This window comes from Xiphophorus maculatus, chromosome 7, assembly GCF_002775205.1.
Source record: "Xiphophorus maculatus strain JP 163 A chromosome 7, X_maculatus-5.0-male, whole genome shotgun sequence".
Taxonomy (NCBI): domain Eukaryota; kingdom Metazoa; phylum Chordata; class Actinopteri; order Cyprinodontiformes; family Poeciliidae; genus Xiphophorus; species Xiphophorus maculatus.
This window is the reverse complement of record NC_036449.1, coordinates 8,027,844-8,049,864: the sequence shown is the minus strand read 5'-3', so window position 1 is coordinate 8,049,864 and position 22,021 is coordinate 8,027,844. Positions and strand designations below refer to the sequence as shown.

The window sequence follows — 22,021 nt, the reverse complement described above, 5'->3', positions numbered from 1 at the left end:
AGCCTACCTCTCTGCTGTGGTGGGTAAACTAGCAGAGACAAAACCAAAGTCCACAGTGTTTACCAGGGGGTGCACAAACAAGGAGCCATTATATACAGCCGCCTCTCGTCACACACACCCCCACACACCCCCCCACACACACACACACACACACACACAGGCGCCGGACTGAAACACTGGAGCCGGAGGTTTGCTCCTTGCTACCTGGCGCTGAAAAATGTTGAGGAAACCTCTGGTGAACATCTGCCTGCAGCTGAGCCGCCGCCACCGACATGACGGGACGTGCAGAAGTGCGGCGGGGCCGAGTCCGGACGTCCACCGCCGACAAACATCCACCGCCAGCAGCGACACCGCGATGGGCGTCAGCAAGCTGAAAACCATGGACGACTTAGGCGGACCGAGCTTCGCCACTACGCTGTACTGGCTTTTTATTAAGGGATATTTTCAGACAACGCAGCAAATGCAGGCGAGTTGGAAACGCGACGCTGAAGTTGGCTTCTGATTCGACACTTGACTAAAGTGCGCTAAATACGTCCGGACTTCTAGGCTACTAAAACAAAATCTAGAGGACATTTGAAACCTTTATGGCTTATATTCTACCTGAAAAAAAATAAATAAATCAAAATATAGTATATTTTTAGGACTTTTTTTGTGCTTCTGATGAAGTTTGATATGCCAACGACAAACCGGTTTATTCTAATGAGAATAAGACAATTAGTGATTAGAGAAACCCTGAAAACTCAGGCTTTTCCTGGACAATGCACATTACCGGCATTTCTGAAGTCATCATCCCTGCCGATTCCGATATTAGTCCCCTAAGGACAAATACAAATACATCGTAGGATGTATAGATGCACTTCAAAGCAGTGATCTGAAACTTATTAAAAACATTTTTTTAAGTGTTAGAAGCAAAAATAGTTGTAGTTCTGCTGAATTATACACAAGGAAAAAAGTTTTTTTTATTGTATTTGATCAACTGATCGGATCAGCAGAAGACTGACTGGTGCTGTCCTAACTTAAAGACTTTTTTTTTTGCTTCTTCATCGTCATAAATGGGGTCTATCTGTTCAACTGCAACAGACAGATGCAACATGAAGTTTCAGAGTCTTTCACGAAACTTCAATTGCATTAAAACTAGAAGGTGAGGATGTTTTTTTTGCTTGTTTGGTTGTTGTTTTTTTTTTTTAAAATAAAGCCTTAAATCACATTTGAACCTGGCTCAAGTTTGAACAGATTCATTTAATGATAGACAAAGAACTCATTAGTTAAATGTCGAATCGGACACTGACTTCGGTGTTTCTGGGAAACTGAAGGCTCCTTTGTATTTCATCTGAACTGTTGACCTCCTCTGTGGAGCTTTACAGTCAGGCTCTCAAGGCAGGCCAGCTAAAAACACCTTTACAGCGGATGGCATCACTGCTTGCTCTTCATGTCTTTATATGGCTAGCAGATTTTACTTCCTTATAATATAATAATATTTCCCTTTTGAGAAAAGAGAGTCACATGTGGTAACACGGTGCAGAAACAAGAAGAATGCTGAAAAAAGGAACAGATAGGAATCGGTGGTTTTCTGCTACGCGAGCAGTGAGAACCTTCTGAATATAAAATGAGTTTCTGACTCACCCTCTCTGCCAACGTCTGCAGCCCATTTCCTATGAATACTAATTTAAGAAACAAGGAGGGTCTTGACAGAAATAAGACTTGTTCTTTTATCCCGAGTTGGTTTGCCCGCGCTAACATTTTCCATTTTCCAGAATCCTTCCACTTTTTCAAACACCTGCTCAACATTCATAACCCTAATGAATAACCTTTTAACTCCTTTCATTTGCTCCCCAGATCGAGCACAAGAGGATCTACGGGAGATTATGGAAGTCTAAATACGGCCCTCTGATTGTGGTGAACGTGGCCAGTGCTGACCTCATAGAGCAGGTTCTGAGGCAGGAGGGCAGACACCCCATCCGGACCGACATGCCCCACTGGAGGGGCTACAGGGAGCTCAGGAACAAGGCCCACGGACCCCTAACAGAGTGAGTCCAACATCCCCCAACCCTCAGCCCAACAGCCAAACTCTTCAACGCCTCCACAAAGAAATGCGGTGCCTGTAAAACGTATTTAAAGTATTCCCTGTTTTATTTCTTTTACAAATCAATCACAAGTAAATACGTTTTCATGGAAGAAATCCGTTTTCACTTTGACTTTGAAAGAGTTTTTTTTTGTTTTTTTTTAGTAAAATCCGTAGTTTTGTTGATCAAGATTACAATGAAAGAGTGAAACATTCAAGAACGGGGAAACGTTTTAAAGGTGCTGTACAATTAGCTTGATGGCAGCAACAGGTGCATAAAATCACTTTTCTATAAAACAAATCAAAATATTTCTTTTTTTTTTGTAAGCAACAAAGCAGACAAGCCAAAACAAGATTTAATACGTACTAAACCATATTAATCACATTAGGAGTCCACACATTTTGTCTTCTAAAATAGCAAGATTATGTCCAACTTTGCAAGAATCTCGTACCGAAAATTGATTCTATTCAAAAATACGAACAAAGACAAAAACGAGAGAGCGTTCCGATCCAGGACGCCACATGTGACGATCTTCAACAAGTACACAACTACATTCCTGCGGCTTCTCCTCTTTAAGGGAGTAATTAAAAAGCTTAAAACAGACGATGACTGTATCAGACAAAAGTGGGCAGGAAGCCGAGTCTATGCAGCCGCTGTGCACAGAGAGCAGGATAGTAAAGGAGGAGGGAGGTAATTATTCCCCAAAGCTTACTGAGGACATGATGCAGAGCTGTGCATCATGTTCTCACCAATTATCCATCTATTAAGCCTCATCTGCTTTACATGGCAAGCAGACATGCTTGCTTTTGCAAAAAAAAAAAAAAAAAAAAGTCTGGGAATGAAACTGAGATGAGACCAAACTTGAGCTTTTTGACAAACATAGGAGGATATGTGACGCTGAGGGACTGATTCTCCTCCGAAAGCCACGGGAGGATTGTTTTGATCCAAAATATGTTTGGAAATCACATTTAGAAATCGACATTCTCAGTGGCCCAGACTTTTGTCCTACAGAAAACCTGCAGGTTCAGCCACAGAGGAGGTGGACCGGGTGACACGTGCTGGTTCTGTCTGGACTGGGTAATAATCAGTGCCAGAAAAAAAAAGAAAATCCCCAAAATGCATAAACCCAGAGCCGTGTTTTATTAGTACAATGGAAAGTTGTGGTGAGCCAGTCATTTCGGTAACCACCTACCTTTTACGACGTACTTAAAGAAAGAAAAAAAAGCCAATTAAATGTGTACCTTATTGCACCCAACGTACAGAGGAGCAGACATGGCGCGCTCCAAGGTGAAAAGAAAAATTCATTCAGGAAACAGACATTTTTAAAAAAGGTTTTCCAACTGGCAGCGTGAAAACGTTACGCCTCGAACGCTGCGAAAACGTTGTGTTGATAAAACTGAGGAATATTATATGAAACCAAACGCAAGTTCTTTGAATAAACTTAAAAAGGAATGAGGCAGGAGCCCAGTGCCACAAATCCACCCCAACTCACAACTCACTCTTTCACCGCACAGTAGCGCTCATGCCAGTTTTCTCTGCAGGTTGCATGGATTCTAGGACAGCATAAAAAAAAAACATTCAGTGACGTGCCGACTGCTTGGTGCTTGAAGGGAAACAAAAGGACAAACCGTGTGACAAAATCCAACAAACCTCTATCCCAGCTACGAATGCAATCAGAAAATCAATATGATCAATATGAGCAATATTATCAAACGGTGAGGACATTTGTCAGGCTATCGAGGCGATAAAAACAGAAATGAGTCGTCCATTTCTTGAAAAGTTTGTCTCAAATTCCTCGTCTGTTAACTGCATCAGGAAAATCAAAACTTTGGTTTCCACACTGTAGTATTAATGATGTTGATAATATCAACATCTTTAGTAAGATGTTGATATTATCAACATCAGAAGATGTTGATAATATGCATACGTTTGAAGAATATTTGTATTATCAGTAACGAAGGCCTGAAGTTCACACTGTTAGCCATATTTAGTGACTTAAAGTGTCTGAAATATAATCCACGGGATGAAGTAGACATGCGATTTGGACCTTATTGTGAAAGAAATCTCAGTAACTGGACCTGTTGGGATTTTAGTTGATTATCCCTGGTCTAGAGAGGTTGTGCAAAGAAATCCCCCTCTCTTTACGCTCTGGCCTTGTTAAATGTGTTGGGAGAATGCTGAGTGGCTCCTTGTTAGCCTAGGAATTTACCTCAGTCAACTCAAATTGGGGATTGGGTTTTAAAAGATGAGAAAAAGCTGTAGAGGGCGTAGAGTTTGCTTTTAGAGGGGTCTCTCTTGTCAGGTTGAGTTTTGGCTTTTCACAGAGTAGTTTTTCCTCAGAGGTGAACAGTGAACAGCCTGGACAGACCCTTACAGGTATGAATAGGATCTTGATGTCTGCCACGGCTCACATAAGCTCCTTCTCCACTGTCAAACCTCACTCTAACCCTTTAATGTCTGGTTCAGTCCTACCCAAGTCATGTGTGTCCATTGGCGTCTGTTCCTTACTATTGTAGGGCGTGAACATTGGGCAGGAACGTGGGCAGCCTGTGAGCATGCAGGAGTTTTGGTTGTTGCTCCAATGCAGCAACATTTAGCAATGGAGAACCTCAAGTTTGTGCTTTTAATGGACTTGAATAAACCCAAATATTTGTCTTAAATCTTTGTCTTATGGAAATTCATTGCTGGCCCAAACATAATGAAAACAATTCAGGTCAGCTGATTAGTTTGCTATGCATACAAATATGTAGATGCTGGGAAAGATAAAACTCATGACTATGTTGCTCCACAATGAGCAGCTTTCTGATAGCAGACTTCAAATCTGCCAGCCCACTGCAGTGGCTGAGTTGTTGCTGAGAAACTTTTAGTTTCTGTTCACACATCAAAGGTGAGAACCTCGAAAAAGACAACTGCAATCGGGGCAACAAATAACCATGAAAAGAGCGGCATGAGCAGGCAAAATAAACCCAGAAACAATATTTATCCACCAATTGGGTGTTTAGAGGACAAAAAGGAGGCTCAGGAAAAATGTGACATTGTTGACATCCAATGGCAAAACAAAAAAAGAAAATAAAGAACACATTTGACAATACTGGAGTAAATTAATAAACCATAGGAAAATGTGCTCAATGGACATAGTCACCAGTGCTCTAGCAAAGTCAAAGCACAACTCCCAGCATGCTTTTCTAGACACTCTTATCTCTCCTAGATAAGCAACACATCTCACATGTTGGACTTGTTAGGAAGCGATCCACAAAGTGACAACACGCTAGGCTCACGATGGAGGAACGGGACACTGACTTGTTAGCAACATTTCTAATGACATCTTGTAGGCCATCAACTCTGAAGGCATAAGTACTGAAGAAGGCTTTCGAAGGAGAGAAAACATGTCTTCAAGGAGCAAGAAATCCTGTCATCCCTCCTTTTTAAAGAATAGCAAGAGTTTGGAAAGAGTGCAATAATACAAATATCTTAGGAGTTACACGTGTATGCATTTGGATTCTACGTTTTATAGTTATAGTGTCAACCCAATGGCCATAATAAAACTCATAGTCTTGCTTTATTTACTCTGTTTTTACTTTTCTTTTATTTGCTAGCATGTGTCCGTTAATGGCAAATATAAAAATCACCGACAGGATAATTCCTGCCAGTACCTTAATAGTTTGCTTAAAATTATTTAATTTATAAAATCCTGATCCTGGCTAATTCATGTCCCCCCTAGAGAAATAGTGTTGGTTTGCTTCTGTCCGAGCAAAAGTGTATGTCACGATTCACCAAGAACTGCATCAAATTCATTTGTTTTATCAGCAATAAACATTACCATAAATATAACTCAAAATTATTATCCTCATAAAATGTAATAAATTGTGTTTTTTCAAGATTTGAATAAAAAACACCTGAACCAAATACGGTACATAGTATGTGTTATATAACTGATAACTGATGACGAGTGACGTACAAACTGCTGTCAATGTTTCAAACATAACATTGCTGTTATGTCTCCAAAACCATCACTTTTCAGGAAGTAAACAAACAAAACATCCCATTTTTAAGAGTCTGAGAAAGTACAGAATTTGGTTTACCTACTTTCAATGTTAGCAGAAAGCATGAAAAACCAAACACAAATATGGTAAAATATTCTCTCTCCCATTGCCTAAAAGGTGCTTCCTTTCCCTTATTTCCTCTGTCCTTCCATGTGTCCTCTACATTTCTTTTTCCAATCTAGTGTCCTCCTTCCTGTTTTGCATCCTCCTAGCCCTGAAAACCCTAAGGAGTTGCTTTTGCTGCACACATACGAGAGCGCTTTTGGGAAATAACGAGCCGCTTTCATAACTCAGTCTTACAACAAAGTGTCTTTGCTCCAGAAGTGAACTGTTCTCATAGCTGTTCTACTCTAATGACGGATTTCTTTTAAGCGCATTTTGTGATTTGTAAAATCTTTACGACAGGGTTTGAGATCTCCGATTGAAGGGATCAGCCTTTTCCTGGTCGATTACGTTTTCCGGTTTCTTTGATGTGCAGCACGGCCAATTCCCATATTTAGTTCCTGTTTCCAGGATTGAGTCTGGGCATGCAGCTCATTCTTATCCTGGAGACTCATATAGGCAACTCCATTTTTTTTCTTCTTAAATTTGGCAAGTGTACCATTTTCAGTTTGCTGTTTCTCATAAACCTGGTGTGACGGCTCTGCTGAGTCTCGTATCCTTCAAGCAACAGATTCCACAGAGGGAGTTAAGCCAGCTTTCTGTCTCAGAATACTATTAAGAAATCAGATACCCGAGGTGCTTTTCTGTCTAAGTGCCAACAAAGGAAACATCATTTTATGACTGTTTTTCATGTTCTGTACCTGCAACACTTCTTTTTCACAATGAGAAATTACTTCCTAATTTCATAATATACTGTCAAAATGACTGTCATTGTGTGAAACAACTAGTGTTTAAAATTCATTGCATCTTCCGTAAAGATATTGCATTACGGACTATTGCTTAGATAACGTGAAGCCCAAGACAGGAACTTTTGAGCGTAAGGTGCAAACCTGGAATCTAACAAAAACCCCAACATGTTGTCATAAGTCATATTCCAGTCTTTTAGGGTTTTATTTAGCTCTCTGGAAGGCGAGCTTTGATTTTTGCTAATCCCGGTTTGCAGGATGGGAGCCAAGTGGCAGCGAATCCGCAGCATCCTGAACCCGCGGATGCTGAAGCCGAAGCACGTGTCGTCGTACTCCAACACCATCAACGAAGTGGTGACCGACTTCATCAGTCGAGTGGCCTGGCTGAGGGAAACCAAAGGACAGGGCGTCATGGTTAACGACCTGACCGAAGAACTGTACAAATTTGCATTTGAAGGTGAACTGAGAGGGAACAAACTGACTTCGTTTACATAGTGTTGGAAACATCTCTTCAGATTCTACTAGTGTCGATTTTTTTGCTACTTCCTGTTGCACTCTTTCTTAAAATTAGGGATGCACTGATATAAAAATTCTGGCTGATATCAATATTGGTGTTATGGCCGATAACCGATATTTACTGACACTGTATGTATTCCACATCCCTTTCGACACCTTGAAAAAAATACTGACTTCACCACTGCTTCAGTGAAACTTCCCACAATCCTGTGCTGCATCACTAAGACCAAACAAACACCACATGACCAACCTCCTCCACTCCCCCCTGAAGAAACGAGATGGAAATAAACATCAGTTGTTAATATCGCTCCACTTTTATTTATCACACCGATACCGATTTTTAAAAAAAATATGACTAATACCGACATATCCTGCATCCAGAGGTCACTCCAGGCTTTTTTGTTGTCCTCATTGTCACTGATGATGTAAGAAAGATTCTGTCATATTCTATTATTACCCCTCAATTTTTAAATGATATTAGATGTAGCTATTTTTATGCCGTTTAATTAATATTCAACAAGTTGAACAAAGAATCCAGAACCCATCACACATCAAGCAGATGAACACATCTGGCCTTTCCTCCAAAATGACAAAAACCACTGACTGTGGCCCGCATACCTACATATAAACAATTAAATCAAACAACACCACTTAACATATTATTTGAATTAAGATTTTACTGCTTTCATATTTTGAGTAATCGGTGTAACTTTTCCTGTTTTTAGCTTTGACTTAACATCTTCCAGCTCCGTTTTGTTTTGCTTGTTGTAACGGCAGGGTGAGTCAGGTGCAAATCGCCTGGGATGTGTGATCAGAGCAGCACTGCGCTTGTTACCGTCTGATTAACTTCTACCTCTTTCTTTCTCTCCTCCACAAGGTAAACTGCTTACTCATCATTTCAGAGTCTGAATAGACGAACACCACCTAACGTTCTCTTTAGTTTTCTGTTCTGTTTGTGCTGTCGGCTTACAAATGCATCCATTCAGCCAAAGTTTTGAATGTGTTTTGGGACCGGAGGATCCTGACCATGACTCCTGCACGTGTTGTCAGCTTCCGGTCAGCGAGATGCATTTAGTTCAGTGTCCATGTCGGAGGTGATACTCAGATGGGAATTTTCTTTTTGATTTAGTCACCTCCGCGATGTGGGCGAAGTTGAGAATGACGGACAGGCTTCAGATTTTCCCGTCGTTTAAAAATGAAAAAACGGTGAAATACAGAAAATATCCCATTGTGTGTTTCCCTGCTTAAAATCTCCCCCCCCCCCAAAATACTTATTTATCCTTCTATCTAAGTTGAAATCCGTTACAGAATTTATGAAATGAACAAAACACATGCTAGAACCGTCCTCAGCTTCTTAACATATTTCATGTAAATTGCCGGAAGAGTAATGGTAGGATCCTGTCAGACTGGCTTTACTTGTCCATTTTACTGCACAGCTCTACTCAGGTGTGGAGCCGACCATCACTTGTGTAGCAACAGTTTGCTGATGAGCGAGTGCTCGTCATTCACAGCGTTTTATCTTTGACCCAGTTTCTGACCCTCTGGCCTTCAGTACTGATTAGATACCGAGAATAACCTTGTGTGTTGGATTGTTGTAGTGCGTTAAGTCGCACTAGACTAATATTTCAGAGTAGTTCAGATTGAGATTTGCTCAGCATTTCAACATAATCTCCCTAATCCATAATGTGGATTCCAAAAACATTCGAAAACTGACACAGTTGGGTTTATTTTTTACATCATTGTTACAGACTACAGTTTTCTTCAGGTTGGGAGGAGGATTATACATGGATTAAAGTATATTTTTAACAAGTGTAGCTCCCATTTTCAGTTGTCTTACTTGATTGGTCCAACAGAAAAGATTATGTTTCTTCCTTTGTGATGTTGGTTAAGCCACTACCGCATTTTCCTTGACAGTTTCTTTGCCTTTCAATTTTTCTTTGTGAGATTCAACTCAATTACACTTTTATCATACTTTATTTTAGATTTTTTTTTAATTCTTAGTCATATTTTTGAGGCCTACAAAGGATTATCACTGTGCCCTGAACTTTCATTGTTTACTTTGTGTAATCAAGGTAGGCCAGCCCTTCAGAGTCTGGGATATTTTGAAGCGAATGCTCGGTCTGGATGTTGCAGTTCACAGAGTGCACGATGACAAGTTATATACCTCCAAAGCTTTTAACGTTCCAGAATTAAAAATGATTATAATAGTCGGATTTTGTTGTTGGACTCAGCTTTCATGAACAGTAAATTCACCCAAAGCCAACAACGACCAGCTACTCCTCACAAGACTTTTTCACAGTGGTGTCAGACGAGACGTGAGAGAAGTTAAGAGACGATGACAATTTTATTCTGAGAGCTTTAGAAAAACAAAAAAATTGGAGTTAACTAAAAAAAATGTTTTCTTTTTCCCATAAAAACAATAACTGATGCACTCACTTCCAGTTGCCTCTGTTCACACTCAGTGCACAAGACTCCACAGCTGAAGAAGACGCTTGGTGAAAGCTGGCGCTGAACATTCCAACAAGCGAATGAAATACAGAGGCGGTATTGCCTGACTAGAAACCTCACACAATCCTCTTTGGATCCCATTGCCCACCAGTGTTTGGATGATAAACAGCACTCTAGTGAATTGCTTCTAGAACGACCCGTTCAGTCACCTGACTTGAACTGAACTCCGAATCTGCTCAAAGAACTGAAAACCAGCGAGGCAAACAAGAGACCTTGGAGGTTCTTCAGGATCCATGTGACCAGTTTCCCACCTTGAAGTTTTCATAATCAGTAAATGTAGACATTGAGTTTGGATTTTATGTCAATCTCTCCATTAGGAATTCATGTGCTTAGAAATATGTTGATGTGTTCAGAACCTTCTTTCCTCCCTCTTAACTTGAAATCTGGATTTTCAGATTATTTCTCTTCTCAATCCTCAGAACTTGTAAATATTTAAGAAAAAAGATGAAGACAAAAACAAATTGCACCATCATTCTACTAGTTAAGTTCTGATTAATGTTTTTTCCTAATTATTATTATTATTTTTCTGAAGCTATAACAGCATGTTCACACTGTGGCATAGTAGATCTCAACAAACCGTACCAACCAGCTCTGTCCAAAGAAAACAGAGCCTCCCTGACAGCACCGTTTAGATCCAGACACGTTATCTTGTTTGCCTAATCAGTTTCCCAACTGAGTTGAAACCGACCGTTCAAAAGAAGCTTGTATGCCAAAACAGACACAGGTTATCTGTTGCAAGTATTTTCCGAAACAACTGCAGACTGTCGACGTGACAGCTGAAATTTGGATCCACCTTCCAAACCTTCGCAAAGTGTCGAGCTTTTTTTCCTTTTTTCTTTTTTATGCATGCATGGTTTGCTTTGGTTTGCTTAAAATCTTCAGGAATGTTGAAGATTGTGGAAGCAGAAATGTTGCTTTCCTGCTTCCATGTTAACCCCAGCTGAACAAACTTTGGCATGTGCATTTCTTTTTTGTTCACTTTCAGGACCGTCATTGCTTACACATTTCTTTTTTTACTTATTGATTTTTACTTGGCTGCACCTAGAAAGTCACTAGCAGATTTCACCAAATTAAAAAAAAACCCTGTTCTTTTACTTTTCCCAGAAACGTGTTTGAGGCTTACTGGTTTGGAAACAGCTTGAAATCTGCTGCCATTCTTTTAGTTTCCAACAACTCTGGACCATATTTCCAAATTTTGTTTAGTAGTTGTTTTTTTTTTGTTGTTGTTGTTGTTTAATGCTTTTAAAATATGTTAGATTTTGGGCTAATTGTCATATTTCATCCTCAGGTATCTGCTCAGTTTTGTTTGAGACCCGCATGGGCTGCATGAACGAGGTTATACCCGAGGAAACCCAGAAGTTCATCTTCTCAGTCGGGGAAATGTTTCGGCTCTCCCCTATCATTGTCCTTTTCCCCAAGTTCCTCTGGCCCTACTTACCTTCGTGGAAACAGTTCATCGCCACCTGGGATCATCTTTTTAAAGTTGGTAAGCAGCATCCACAACTTTTTTTCTTTTCTTTTCAATTGTTTTAAGGTTTGCAGCTTAAGGTACTTATACATTTACACGTCCGAAGTAAAGAAAATGTGAAGTAGAAGTAGCTTGAAAACCTAACGAGGCAACTGTGCCACCAGAATACCCACTTTATATTGTCTAAAGCAGCGATCTGAGCGATCAACCTTTTTATTACCGCGGACCGGTCAAGACTTGGCAATTTTGTTGCGGCCTGGGGGGGATGTGTCAGATAATACTTCTGCATGTTGGTGTTTCCCCAAATGTTTTTTTTTTTTTTGGCCCCGATTTTCCCTTTACGACAATCTTACAACGTCCTGTAGTGTGTGGTGTGTTACGTGGAAGGGGAAGTAACACACTTCCTCTTCCACGAATATGAAGAATATATTCATCAACATGGTCTTGGCCCGATTATCTCAGCCTGTGGGGTTTTCCCTGACTGGGAGCGAGAACGCAGCCTGTTGAATGTGACAGGTAGCCAATCAGAAAGCGCGGTGACGTAAGAACGGAGGGGAATCCGTACTGACTTATGCATCCGTTCTCCTTATGCATTGCTATGGGCAGGCCCCAATAACGACTAATGGGAGCCCTGAGCTTGTTTCTCTGCAACGACACGGTTCATCTGGGGGTGATGAGAGACAATGACACCCAAAGTGCTGCTTATGCACAGGGTGCTTGGTCTCTATGTGGTGAAGCAGTTTGAAGCTTTATTGTCTCATTAACATCCGGTCACCATATCATGCAGAGCTTGGAATGTGGGAATAACCTACCAGGATAAATCCATTCTCCTGTCTCTTCTCTGGACCTTTTCCCCTGCTCAAAGAAACTTTCCAAAGAATCTGATCTTACTCATTCTGCTGCTTGTGGCTCAATGTTGATGCGCAAGACGGAACCGAGAGAATCCGGTTAAGGGATTTTCAAAATAAAAGATCCTCCAGACTCAAATAATACATAAAACGGAAATATGTAATTATTTCTTGTGCGGCCCGGTACCAATTGGTCCACGGACCGGTACCGGTCCTCGGCCCGGGAGTTGGGGACCACTGGTCTAAAACATAGAGACAGTGAACAGAAGCAGTTAAAAGTCTCACCATTAAAATTTAAACATGGGTATTTATGTTAGATTTGCGTAGATAAATAAAGTATAAATTAATTATCTGAAATGCTACAAACACAAATGTAAACCTTAGCAGCACATCTTTGAAAAGTGTTGGAAACATGAAAACTATGCAGGGATAAAATACCTCAAAGTTTCTGAGTTTTCACGTATAGATACTAGATGGTACAGGGTTCCTATGCAATTTTGAAAAATAACTTACTAAATATTTATTCAAAAGTACTAACCAGGTTTGGATTGGTGTTTAAAAATGAAATTGAGTATTGATATTTTTCTATGGATATACATTCTCCATTTACCATCCCGTTGTCCTAGCGTCCTTCTTTTTCTTTGTACTTTTTCTGCCTTTCTTCTTTACTTTGTGTGTTTCTTCTGCAGCTCTTCATCCAATCTTCACTCATGTCTTTCACTTCCCCCATTTATCCCTCTGCCCATCCTTCCCTCCTTTTTGGCAGGTAAAGCTCGCCCACTGTAGGAACATCTTCTTTAAAATCATGGTGAACTTTCCTGTTTACATTTCAGTGTAAAGAAAGAAACAATCTGGAGTTTTGCAAGAGGAATCCTGGTTGTAATTGAAAATTAAACTAAAATGTGGTTAGAAAGTGTACATACTTTCTAAAGTTGATGAAATAAAAACGCTATACAAGTAAAACAGTAGAAATGGCAAGAGAACAATTTGAAGAAACAAGTTGAGTTCAGACTCCGAGGTCATTTCTCGGGCTTCATTATCAGTCCATTTCAAGGCTAAAACACTCTTATGACTCTATTAAAGGGCCAAAGTCCAACATCCAGGCTCCTCTGACCATAACTGAGAAATCATGAGTGCCGGTCTTGTGCTCCCAACAGGGCATGCGTTTCTCCGCGTAGCATAACAGCTGTTCAAGAATCCCCACAGTGTCTCTTGGTCGCCATCTAGCGGTCAAAATCTCACATCTGTCTCCTGGAGAAATGAACGGCGTGCTTTTACTGTGTCCTAGCTGAGAAGTTGGTGAATAAAAAAATCGAAGAGATCCAGCAGAACGTGGACCTGGACAAGAACATGGAGGGAGCATACCTCACGCACCTGCTGCTCAGTGAGCAGATGACGGTCACGGAGATCCTGGGCAGCATCACGGAGCTCCTTTTGGCCGGCGTAGACACGGTGAGCGTGTAGATGAGGCGACACGAGGTAACGCCGATGAGGCTTGGTCTTTTAGGGAACAAGATTTCAAATCTGTTTAGCTTAACTAAAGAATCTGTTCTCCCAGCTGTATTTTTACCGCAGCGTTGAAAGGGAAGACACAATAACTCTCAGCTGCGATCGCTGTCATCAGTGCTGGTGTTGCGTTTGGGCTGCAGAGATCACGCACAGAAAGGTTAAGACGACGTTCCTCAAACGCCACACTTTTGTTTTGCCTCGCAGACGTCCAACACCATCTCCTGGTCACTGTACCACCTGGCGAAGGAGCCGGAGATCCAGGATCGGTTGTACCAGGAGGTGATCAGAGTTTGCCCCGGAGACAAGGTGCCGACCAGTGATGACATCAACAAGATGCCATTCCTCAAGGCCATCATCAGGGAAACGCTCCGGTTAGAGAGAATTGTTTAAAAGAAATACTTTTTACATTTTAATTAGTATGTGTGGTTGTGTGTATCTGTATTGTCTGGTGATGGACTAGTGTCCTGTCTAGAGTGTTTCTTTAATCTCGTCCATTGACCGTTGGAGTTAGCAATGATTAAGTAGGCATAGATGGATGAATGGATAAAAGCATATTTCTACACACAGCGTTAAAAACAACATTTTCTCCTCACTGACATTAAATCAGGCTAAACTAAATAATGACATAGAATTGTTTAGATGTCTTTTATGTTACTTTCTTCAATGACAGAAGTCTACAAACACTTTCACAGCCTTTAAGAAGTCTGCGAAAGTCCGCGTGATGATTATGTCATATAGTTTCGAACATTTCTGACTGGTTCATTCATTCACAACAGATGAGTTGAGTGGAGGTACATCTGTGGACGATCGCTCTCAGGTTGCCAATCGAAATCACTTTTGATGACGTTAACTGACGTAAAACAGGAAAAGTTTAGCTTCATTTAATGCGAGAAAGTGGGCGAAACAAATGTTGACTGTCTTTTTGCGCAGTGGAAGTAATCATTTGGTTTTAGTTGTATGTCAAACACCAAGGCATCTGGCGCATGAAGCCATTTGTGAGTACATGTGCATGAGTGTAAGACCTGTATGGAAATTATATCTGTTTTTGAGTCGCGTACAGCAGTGCAACATGAAGAAAACTTAACTCATAAACTGATAGAAATTCTCACAGAAGAAAAGGCGAATAGCAACTCTATATTTTAGTGTACTTAGCTGCTCCACATGGTCTGAACCACTTTCCAAATGGCCACTTTACATCTGGATGTGCCGATTATTTTGTGTGTTTTATTTGATTAGATTGTTTTTGGAAACATTCTGTTTGAGCCTGTGTTGACTCCGCGATGCATCCCCTGTTCTCCAGGCTGTATCCAGTGGTACCAGGAAATGCCCGTGTCACAGCTGAAAATGAGATCGTAGTCGGAGATTGTCTCTTTCCAAAAAAGGTGAGACTCACGTTGGACTGTCCCAGCCTCCATCTTCAGATTTCCCTTTGGTTCTCTGGTATTTCGTAGTAACGGTAACAATATTTAACAGTCTTTCAATATCAAATGAGGTGACTTAAACTGGAAGCAAATACAAATAACATTAAGTAAGTAACAACTAATATCAAAGATACAGTTGAAACCAGTTTAGTTGTGACTAACTGCCTCCTGTCCCTCACAGACTCTGTTCCACCTGTGCCACTACGCCGTGTCGTACGATGAGAGCGTCTTCCCCGACCCCCAGACCTTCCAGCCGGAGCGTTGGCTCAGAGATGGGGACGACAAGATCAAGCAGCACCCGTTCGGGTCGGTGCCGTTCGGCTTCGGGATCCGGGCCTGTTTAGGACGGAGGGTGGCCGAGCTCGAGATGTACCTCCTTTTGTCCAGGGTAAGAGACTCTGAGTGGAAACGACAACCAACAATCACTAAAATGAAATGCCCCCGCAGCTAACGCGTTGCTCATGAACGTAATCCTCTACTTGCTTCTTGTCGTAGGTGATAAAGCACTACGAGGTCAGGCCCGATCCCGCAGGAAAGACGGTGAAGCCGATCACCAGAACTCTGCTCTGCCCGGCGACACCAATCAACCTCCAGTTTCTAGACAGAAGAGCAGCGGGGGCCGAGGAGAGAGCGACAGCATGAGAGTTTTCTCTTGTTTTTTTCCCCCTCACTGAGTTGTTTGGTATTCAAACCGAGCTCCTATCGTGTCACCAAGCTTTTGTTTCTGCAGAGTTCACAGAATGAGCCTTCACTGAGGCATGCAGCACAGGCTGTAGAGTAGAGGAAGCGCAGCTAAACCGTCTCTTTGTGCAGATACGATGGCTTTATCCTGGAATTTTGTCTCAATCCACCGTTTTGGAGATGCTAACATTGTTAGCGTGGCGAGTTGCTGGTTCCTCCTTTAAACAGGCTTCCATCATTTTATATTATGACTCTAGTCCAAATGTTTTCAAACAGCAGGAAAGTTCTCACCATTTTTCTATTTGGAGCAGTTTGTAGTAGAAACAGGCGCGTTTTCACTGCCTCATTTCACAGCAATTTACAGGGACAGATGATTTATTCTTCAATTCAAGCATTGAACTTGTACTGAACTTGCTCCCTTCATTTATTTTACGATGCCTTACATGAATGTCAATACCCAATGAGTTTCTCACATCACAACCACAGACCTTAATGTAGGTTTTTATTTTATTTTATGGGATACAGCTACAAAAAAGAAGTGCATTATTGTGAGGTGAAACGTAAGGAACACATTGCGGAAACGCATCCCTGCAGAATAATACCGCTGCCGCCATAAGAGACGGCATCCTCAAAGTGACGTGTGCAGACAGTGTTTAGCATGAAAGCCATAAAGTTCAGTTATTAATGCTCTCCCTGCTGAAACAGTCAGTTTAAGAGGCCGGGTGTGTGTTGATACATTTGCAGTTGTGCCAAAGTCTCTGATCGTTTTTTAGTTGCTCTGTATTTCGCTCCACCCTTCTCTCCTACTTCCTTATCTATGAAAAGAATCCCCATAGTCTGATGCTGCCACCGCCTTGTTTCAGTGTGGGCATGCTTTGCTTAGCGCTGCTTCCAAAGCTCGTCACAACTCATCCCTGCCAATGTCTGCTGTGCTCCTTGGTCGTCATGACGCCATCTGTTCGCTCATGTATTCCAACAAACATCCAGTTAAATTACACTTGGTTCTGCTGCAGATCCTCAGTCAAGACACTAATTCTGAAGACATTTGGTTGCACTGAATTGTATTTGGAGGTATCAGAGTAAAGGGGGGGCTGAGTAATTTAGAAAAAAGCGGAGAAATGGGTCTGGAGCTGTGTATTTGTTATTCTTTAAATATTAAAACCACCATCTTGTTAATCTGTTTACTTTTCATCAGATAATCGCAGCCCTGCATCTTCACGAAAAGGCAATTTTGATGCATATAAAACAAGTTGCATTTAATCTAACATATTGTCACTTTTTTAAATGTTGCGTTTCTTTGAGCTGTTTTTAGATGTGAACCAGTACAAATCTGCAATGTTTTTGACTGTAAGATTTACTTCATAAAATTAAAAATATATATATATTTTCTTCCAATCGGTTGTTTTTTTTTTTTTTTTAGCTTAAGATCGGTTTGAACAAGAAGATTTTGGTAACTTCCTGCTCTCTCCTTACTTTGAATTAAATAGTAGAAAATGGGTGAGGATTCCATAAAGTTGTCCATTTTATTTACTAAAGAGTTAATGGATGACAACTAAATGTAGTAAATATTGCAATAATGGAGTTTCTGCCACTGTTATGTGTACAAGAAGTCATGAAGAAATACACGACTAGTAAATTAGAATATTATTGAAAAGTCCAGTTGTGTCAGGAACTTTATTACTAAGTGAACCACATTGTGTAGATGAATTACACACAGATGGATGTTTTAAAGCCGTTATTTCTGTTTTTGATGATTTTCAACTTGCAGGTTATCGAAACACATGACGTTTAAAATTAGAATATTACATCGGATGGGAAAAAAGTAGAAATGTAGCCTTCAGAAAGGTATGTTTAATACTTGATTAATGGTTGCCAATTTTCTAAAAGTATCTTTAATCTGACAAATGAGCATTTTATCATTTATTGCATATGACTGTTCAATATATGGTTGTTTATAGGTGATATCTGCTTCAAATGTGTTATATTCAGCATATGTATAGATTTATCTTCATCTTTTATGCCAAGGGAAGTTCGCTCCTTAAAAGCATTCAGCGGTTTCTTTTATTTTGTAGCGTTAGTGTGTGTGTTCAGTTTACTTGTTGACCACTAGCGCTCTCTTGCGGATCTACTTGGTACCGCATCGTTTTATCACTTTAGTAATCCGGGTGTTCCGTGAAAAATAGCCACAAAAAAAAAAAAAAGAAGAAAAAGGCTTTTACTCACAGTTAGTTCATGTAAAAAATAACTTGACAACCTGGGGCCCTGACCCCAGGTTCATGAAGCTTTTCTTTCATTTGCCACCAAATGCAAAATGAAAGCTCGAGTATCTATTGCAGATCACTGTACGTTGTAGAAGAGGGACACACTGTGGACTCACAGACATTACCGGCAACATTACCTGCTGACATCAACTTTAAATTGCTGATTAACCTTTGGACTGCGGGAGGAAACCAAAGGAAAAAAATCTCTTGGTTGGGCACAACAAGCCGAGTTCAACAATCAACAATGTTCTTGACGAGTCTACCCACTGCATCTCAGGAGAATCTGTTCAAGGGAGAGAACAAAATGTCTTCTTGAGAACTCGTGTGTCGTCAGATCGAATCTGAACAACCTTCAGTTAAACTCTGCTCTCTGCAGAACATTTTCCTGCAGAGATTTTAGTGTATTAAAGGGACTTTGTTGTTTAAAAGTACCAGTCAGTGGAAGGCTGCAAAATATTTGTCTCCCCAGCAGACGTGATTGAATCAGATGGAGATTTTATTCTCCATTATTTGATAATAAAATTATTATCAAATTTTATTTGATAATAAAATTATTATCAAATTAAAACTTTATACAATGTGAAAAGGTAGGTACAATACGAAGTGCCCATCTTTCAATAACGACCCGATCGTAACGACGTTACATCCTTTTTAAATTCGTAGTAAACAGGATCACATTTTTCTAGCGACTTTTACTCAAAAGCAAATTTTGGTGACTTCAAATCAGCGTTTAATTTATTTATCAGTCTTGGCTAAATGCAGAAAGTGTTTTCACAGGAAACGTGACCCAAATCCTTTGTTTATTGATGGAAATAATAAATTTCCCCCTATTTTTTTCATTTGAGTCCAAAAGGACGTGTGCTTTGAATTAAGGCCAACCTGGAAAATAATTTTTAATGTTTTGTAACAAAAATGATTTACACATACCTCCTACTTTATTCATTTACTAAAAAATATTGCATGGTTGACATATTGTTCAGCAGGGAGAAAAAAAATCTTGATTTAACATTTTGTGGCTTTGCTTTTAAGAAATTAAAGATTTTTTTCCCCTTATCTTAACAAAAAGCTTTCACATAACTGGTTTACTGAGTAAAACAGTTAACTTTGTTTAAATATACCGCTTTTCCATAAGTAAATAAAAATTAGATTGCGTAAGAGGTATTAACTGAACCAGGTTCGGCATGATTGGGACTCCTGCCAAACAACAAGTGAACGCTGAAGTCACAAGGTAAAGTATTTGGTAAAAATTGCCATGAAACCAAATATTATAAAACCAGATTAGTGCAAGGTTGTTTTTTTCTTTCACAATTCTCCTCCGACAGATATGTTTTATATTCAGTTTTAACTGGGAAAAAGTTACAATGGTGCATCAGAGTTGCATTTTCTCACCAAAATTCCTTTTAATAGGAGTTTGAAGTTTGGAGTTAATCATCATAAATGATGTATGTGAGAATGTGGCTGTTCTTATTTTTCTTTTTTTTGCCAGTTGTTTGTTGATTCTTGCGTTGTGTGTAAATTGTGAGACAGTTTATTTTTTGTTTTTGGACATGTGCACCGACTGATGGCACCCTTTGAATTTCGTTGTCCTTGTGACAATGACAATAAAGATTTATCTTATCTTATCTCTTATCTTATCTCTTGAAGACACAAAACACAGTATCTAACGTCACGACTCACTTTCTAGACAATTATCTCAGAGCTCATATACAAGTTTCCATGAAGCGCCACATTTTTCACTGCTTATCATTAAGCGGTTGAAATAATTGTTCTAAAACATGTTGCCTTGCCAGGTTGTTTTGGACCTGAACAAGTTCAACTTGTTAGGACTCAGATGGTGAACTAGTTGTTCCTTCATCATTCAGCAGTCTTATCTGATTAGATCTACACCCACTTTGTACCAATCAAACCAAGATCATCAAATCATCTCCTGTGTGAATCACGTGATTAAAAAACCCCAAAAAAAAACACGACTCTCTGAAAATAACCTCTAAATAAACCTTCAACTTTTACACATGTTGTCACTTTCCAGCCACAAACCTCCATATATTTAACTGAGATTGTTTGTAGTCGTCCACTACAAAGTACAGCGGGCTCCTGTGAGGTTTATCTGTGGAACGTAAAAATGCGGCTTGGATTTCTGGAATAGCTAGCAGCAACTCTCCTTGGTGCTTGATTGGCTACGGAAGTAAGGAAGACCGTTGACGCCATCTTCTGCTGCAGTGCTAAGACGGTTTCCACTGGATATCAATGAATATTACGATATATTTGGTGTTTGAACCATTAAAATAGGCAGCCAGTGTTTTGAGAGGAGGTCTCAGGTATTGCGGTGGTTGTTGTCACTATAACACAGCAAATACTGGGTGTGATACTTAGTGAAGAACTGTGCAGTGGATTTCCTGCTGAAAAACAAAAAACAAAACAAATACTGCGTCTCCACAGCATGATGCTGCCACCACCGTGTTTCAGGCAGTCAGTGATATGGGGAGTTACCCAGGGCTAAATCTGAAAGGGATTTGGGTCCGGGGGTGGAGGCGTACATTCACCAGACAATTGTACTCATTTGCGCATCTTGACCGACTCGTTAACTACGCGAGGGCGCATCAGTGGGAAGCTGAGCATATAAGAGTGTTCACATGCTTTCCTGCAATCTGATTGGCTGGGTGAGGGCGGCAAGAGGAGAGGCTTGGCCATTCATACCGCAACTACAGCTGCCTGCGATAACATTCAGGGTCACTTTGCATAATGTCCACTGAACCTTATGTGAAATGCACACAAGGCGTGGAGTTTAAATGCTGGTACATTTTCATTAATGTAAAACAATGCTCAAATGTTTGAACATTCTGAAGTTGTAGTGCATATGTTCAGGTCCAACATTCTCACATGGGACGGTTTTAAACACCCTGTTGATGTGGAGGCCTGTTTATCAGTATAATGACATTTGAATCAAATTGATTCTTTTTTCTCTTTTTTTCCAGGTAGGGCACCAAAACTGACCTCAGCCCGGGGGCCCTTATCATTCTGGCTGCGGCCCTGTGTGAGTGCGTCAGTGTGAACACAAAAGCAGAATTAGAAAACTAGCAAACATGCGAGGTTTGCTCAGGACTTTATTTTTGGTCACGCACTTCCTCTTAGTGAGTTAGTGTGCGTGTGTGCGTGTTAGTCACAACTCTGTAGTCCTGCTCAGCCATGAGAAGATGACCGCAGTGATTTTCAGGCTGCAGTGACCTCAGTGGTGTCGTTCCTATTATCTTCAAGGAACAACAAAAGACAGGAAGTTAAAAAACACCCAAAAACATACACACACACACACACACACGCACACGCCCACACACACACCACGACTTCTCATCCTGCGTGTTTTACATCCGTCATCGTTCCATCACACCTGATGGAAATGACGTCCTTAACGTGACATTTTTTTATTATTTAAATCAGGAGAGATGAAGCACAAAAAAAGAAATTAAAAAAAGACTCCAAAAGAAACAGGACGGTGGTCGACAGGGTGGGACACATTAGGAACATTTTCAGTGTAGACATGGAAGAGGCTGCAGCGTTGTGACTAACACACACACACACACACACACACACGCACACACACACACACACACACACACACACACACACACACACACACACACACACACACACACACACACACACGCACACGCACACACACGCACACACACACACTCACTAAGATTAAGTGCGTGTTGCTCATAGTGGTTTTAATCACCATGCCTTTAAATTATCCAGCCGGAGAGCCTGGACAGCACTGCCAGAACACTTTGACCCAGGATCCAGGACCAGGTCTGCGTCCGAGCGCAACAACGGCGCTATTGTGCACCCAGAGCGGCT

At 40.6% G+C, this 22,021-nt stretch overlaps 1 protein-coding gene across 2 annotated transcripts; it reads left to right on the top strand.

Moving 5' to 3' along the window:
* Positions 1–17,300, top strand: LOC102230910 (cytochrome P450 27C1). 2 transcript variants are annotated; one of them, XM_005802993.3, is made up of 9 exons: positions 13–466; positions 1,837–2,027; positions 7,212–7,411; positions 11,267–11,464; positions 13,583–13,746; positions 14,008–14,174; positions 15,104–15,185; positions 15,406–15,612; positions 15,720–17,300. In XM_005802993.3, exons 1-9 carry the CDS (start codon positions 218–220, stop codon positions 15,864–15,866), a joined length of 1,605 nt encoding a protein of 534 aa, XP_005803050.2. In that variant the 5' UTR covers positions 13–217; the 3' UTR covers positions 15,867–17,300. The 2 variants fall into 2 exon arrangements, with proteins under 2 accessions (XP_023192989.1, XP_005803050.2); XM_023337221.1 differs by lacking the exon at positions 15,720–17,300 and having other exon boundaries at positions 1–466; positions 15,104–15,184; positions 15,404–15,540.
* Positions 17,301–22,021: the final 4,721 nt, after the last annotated feature.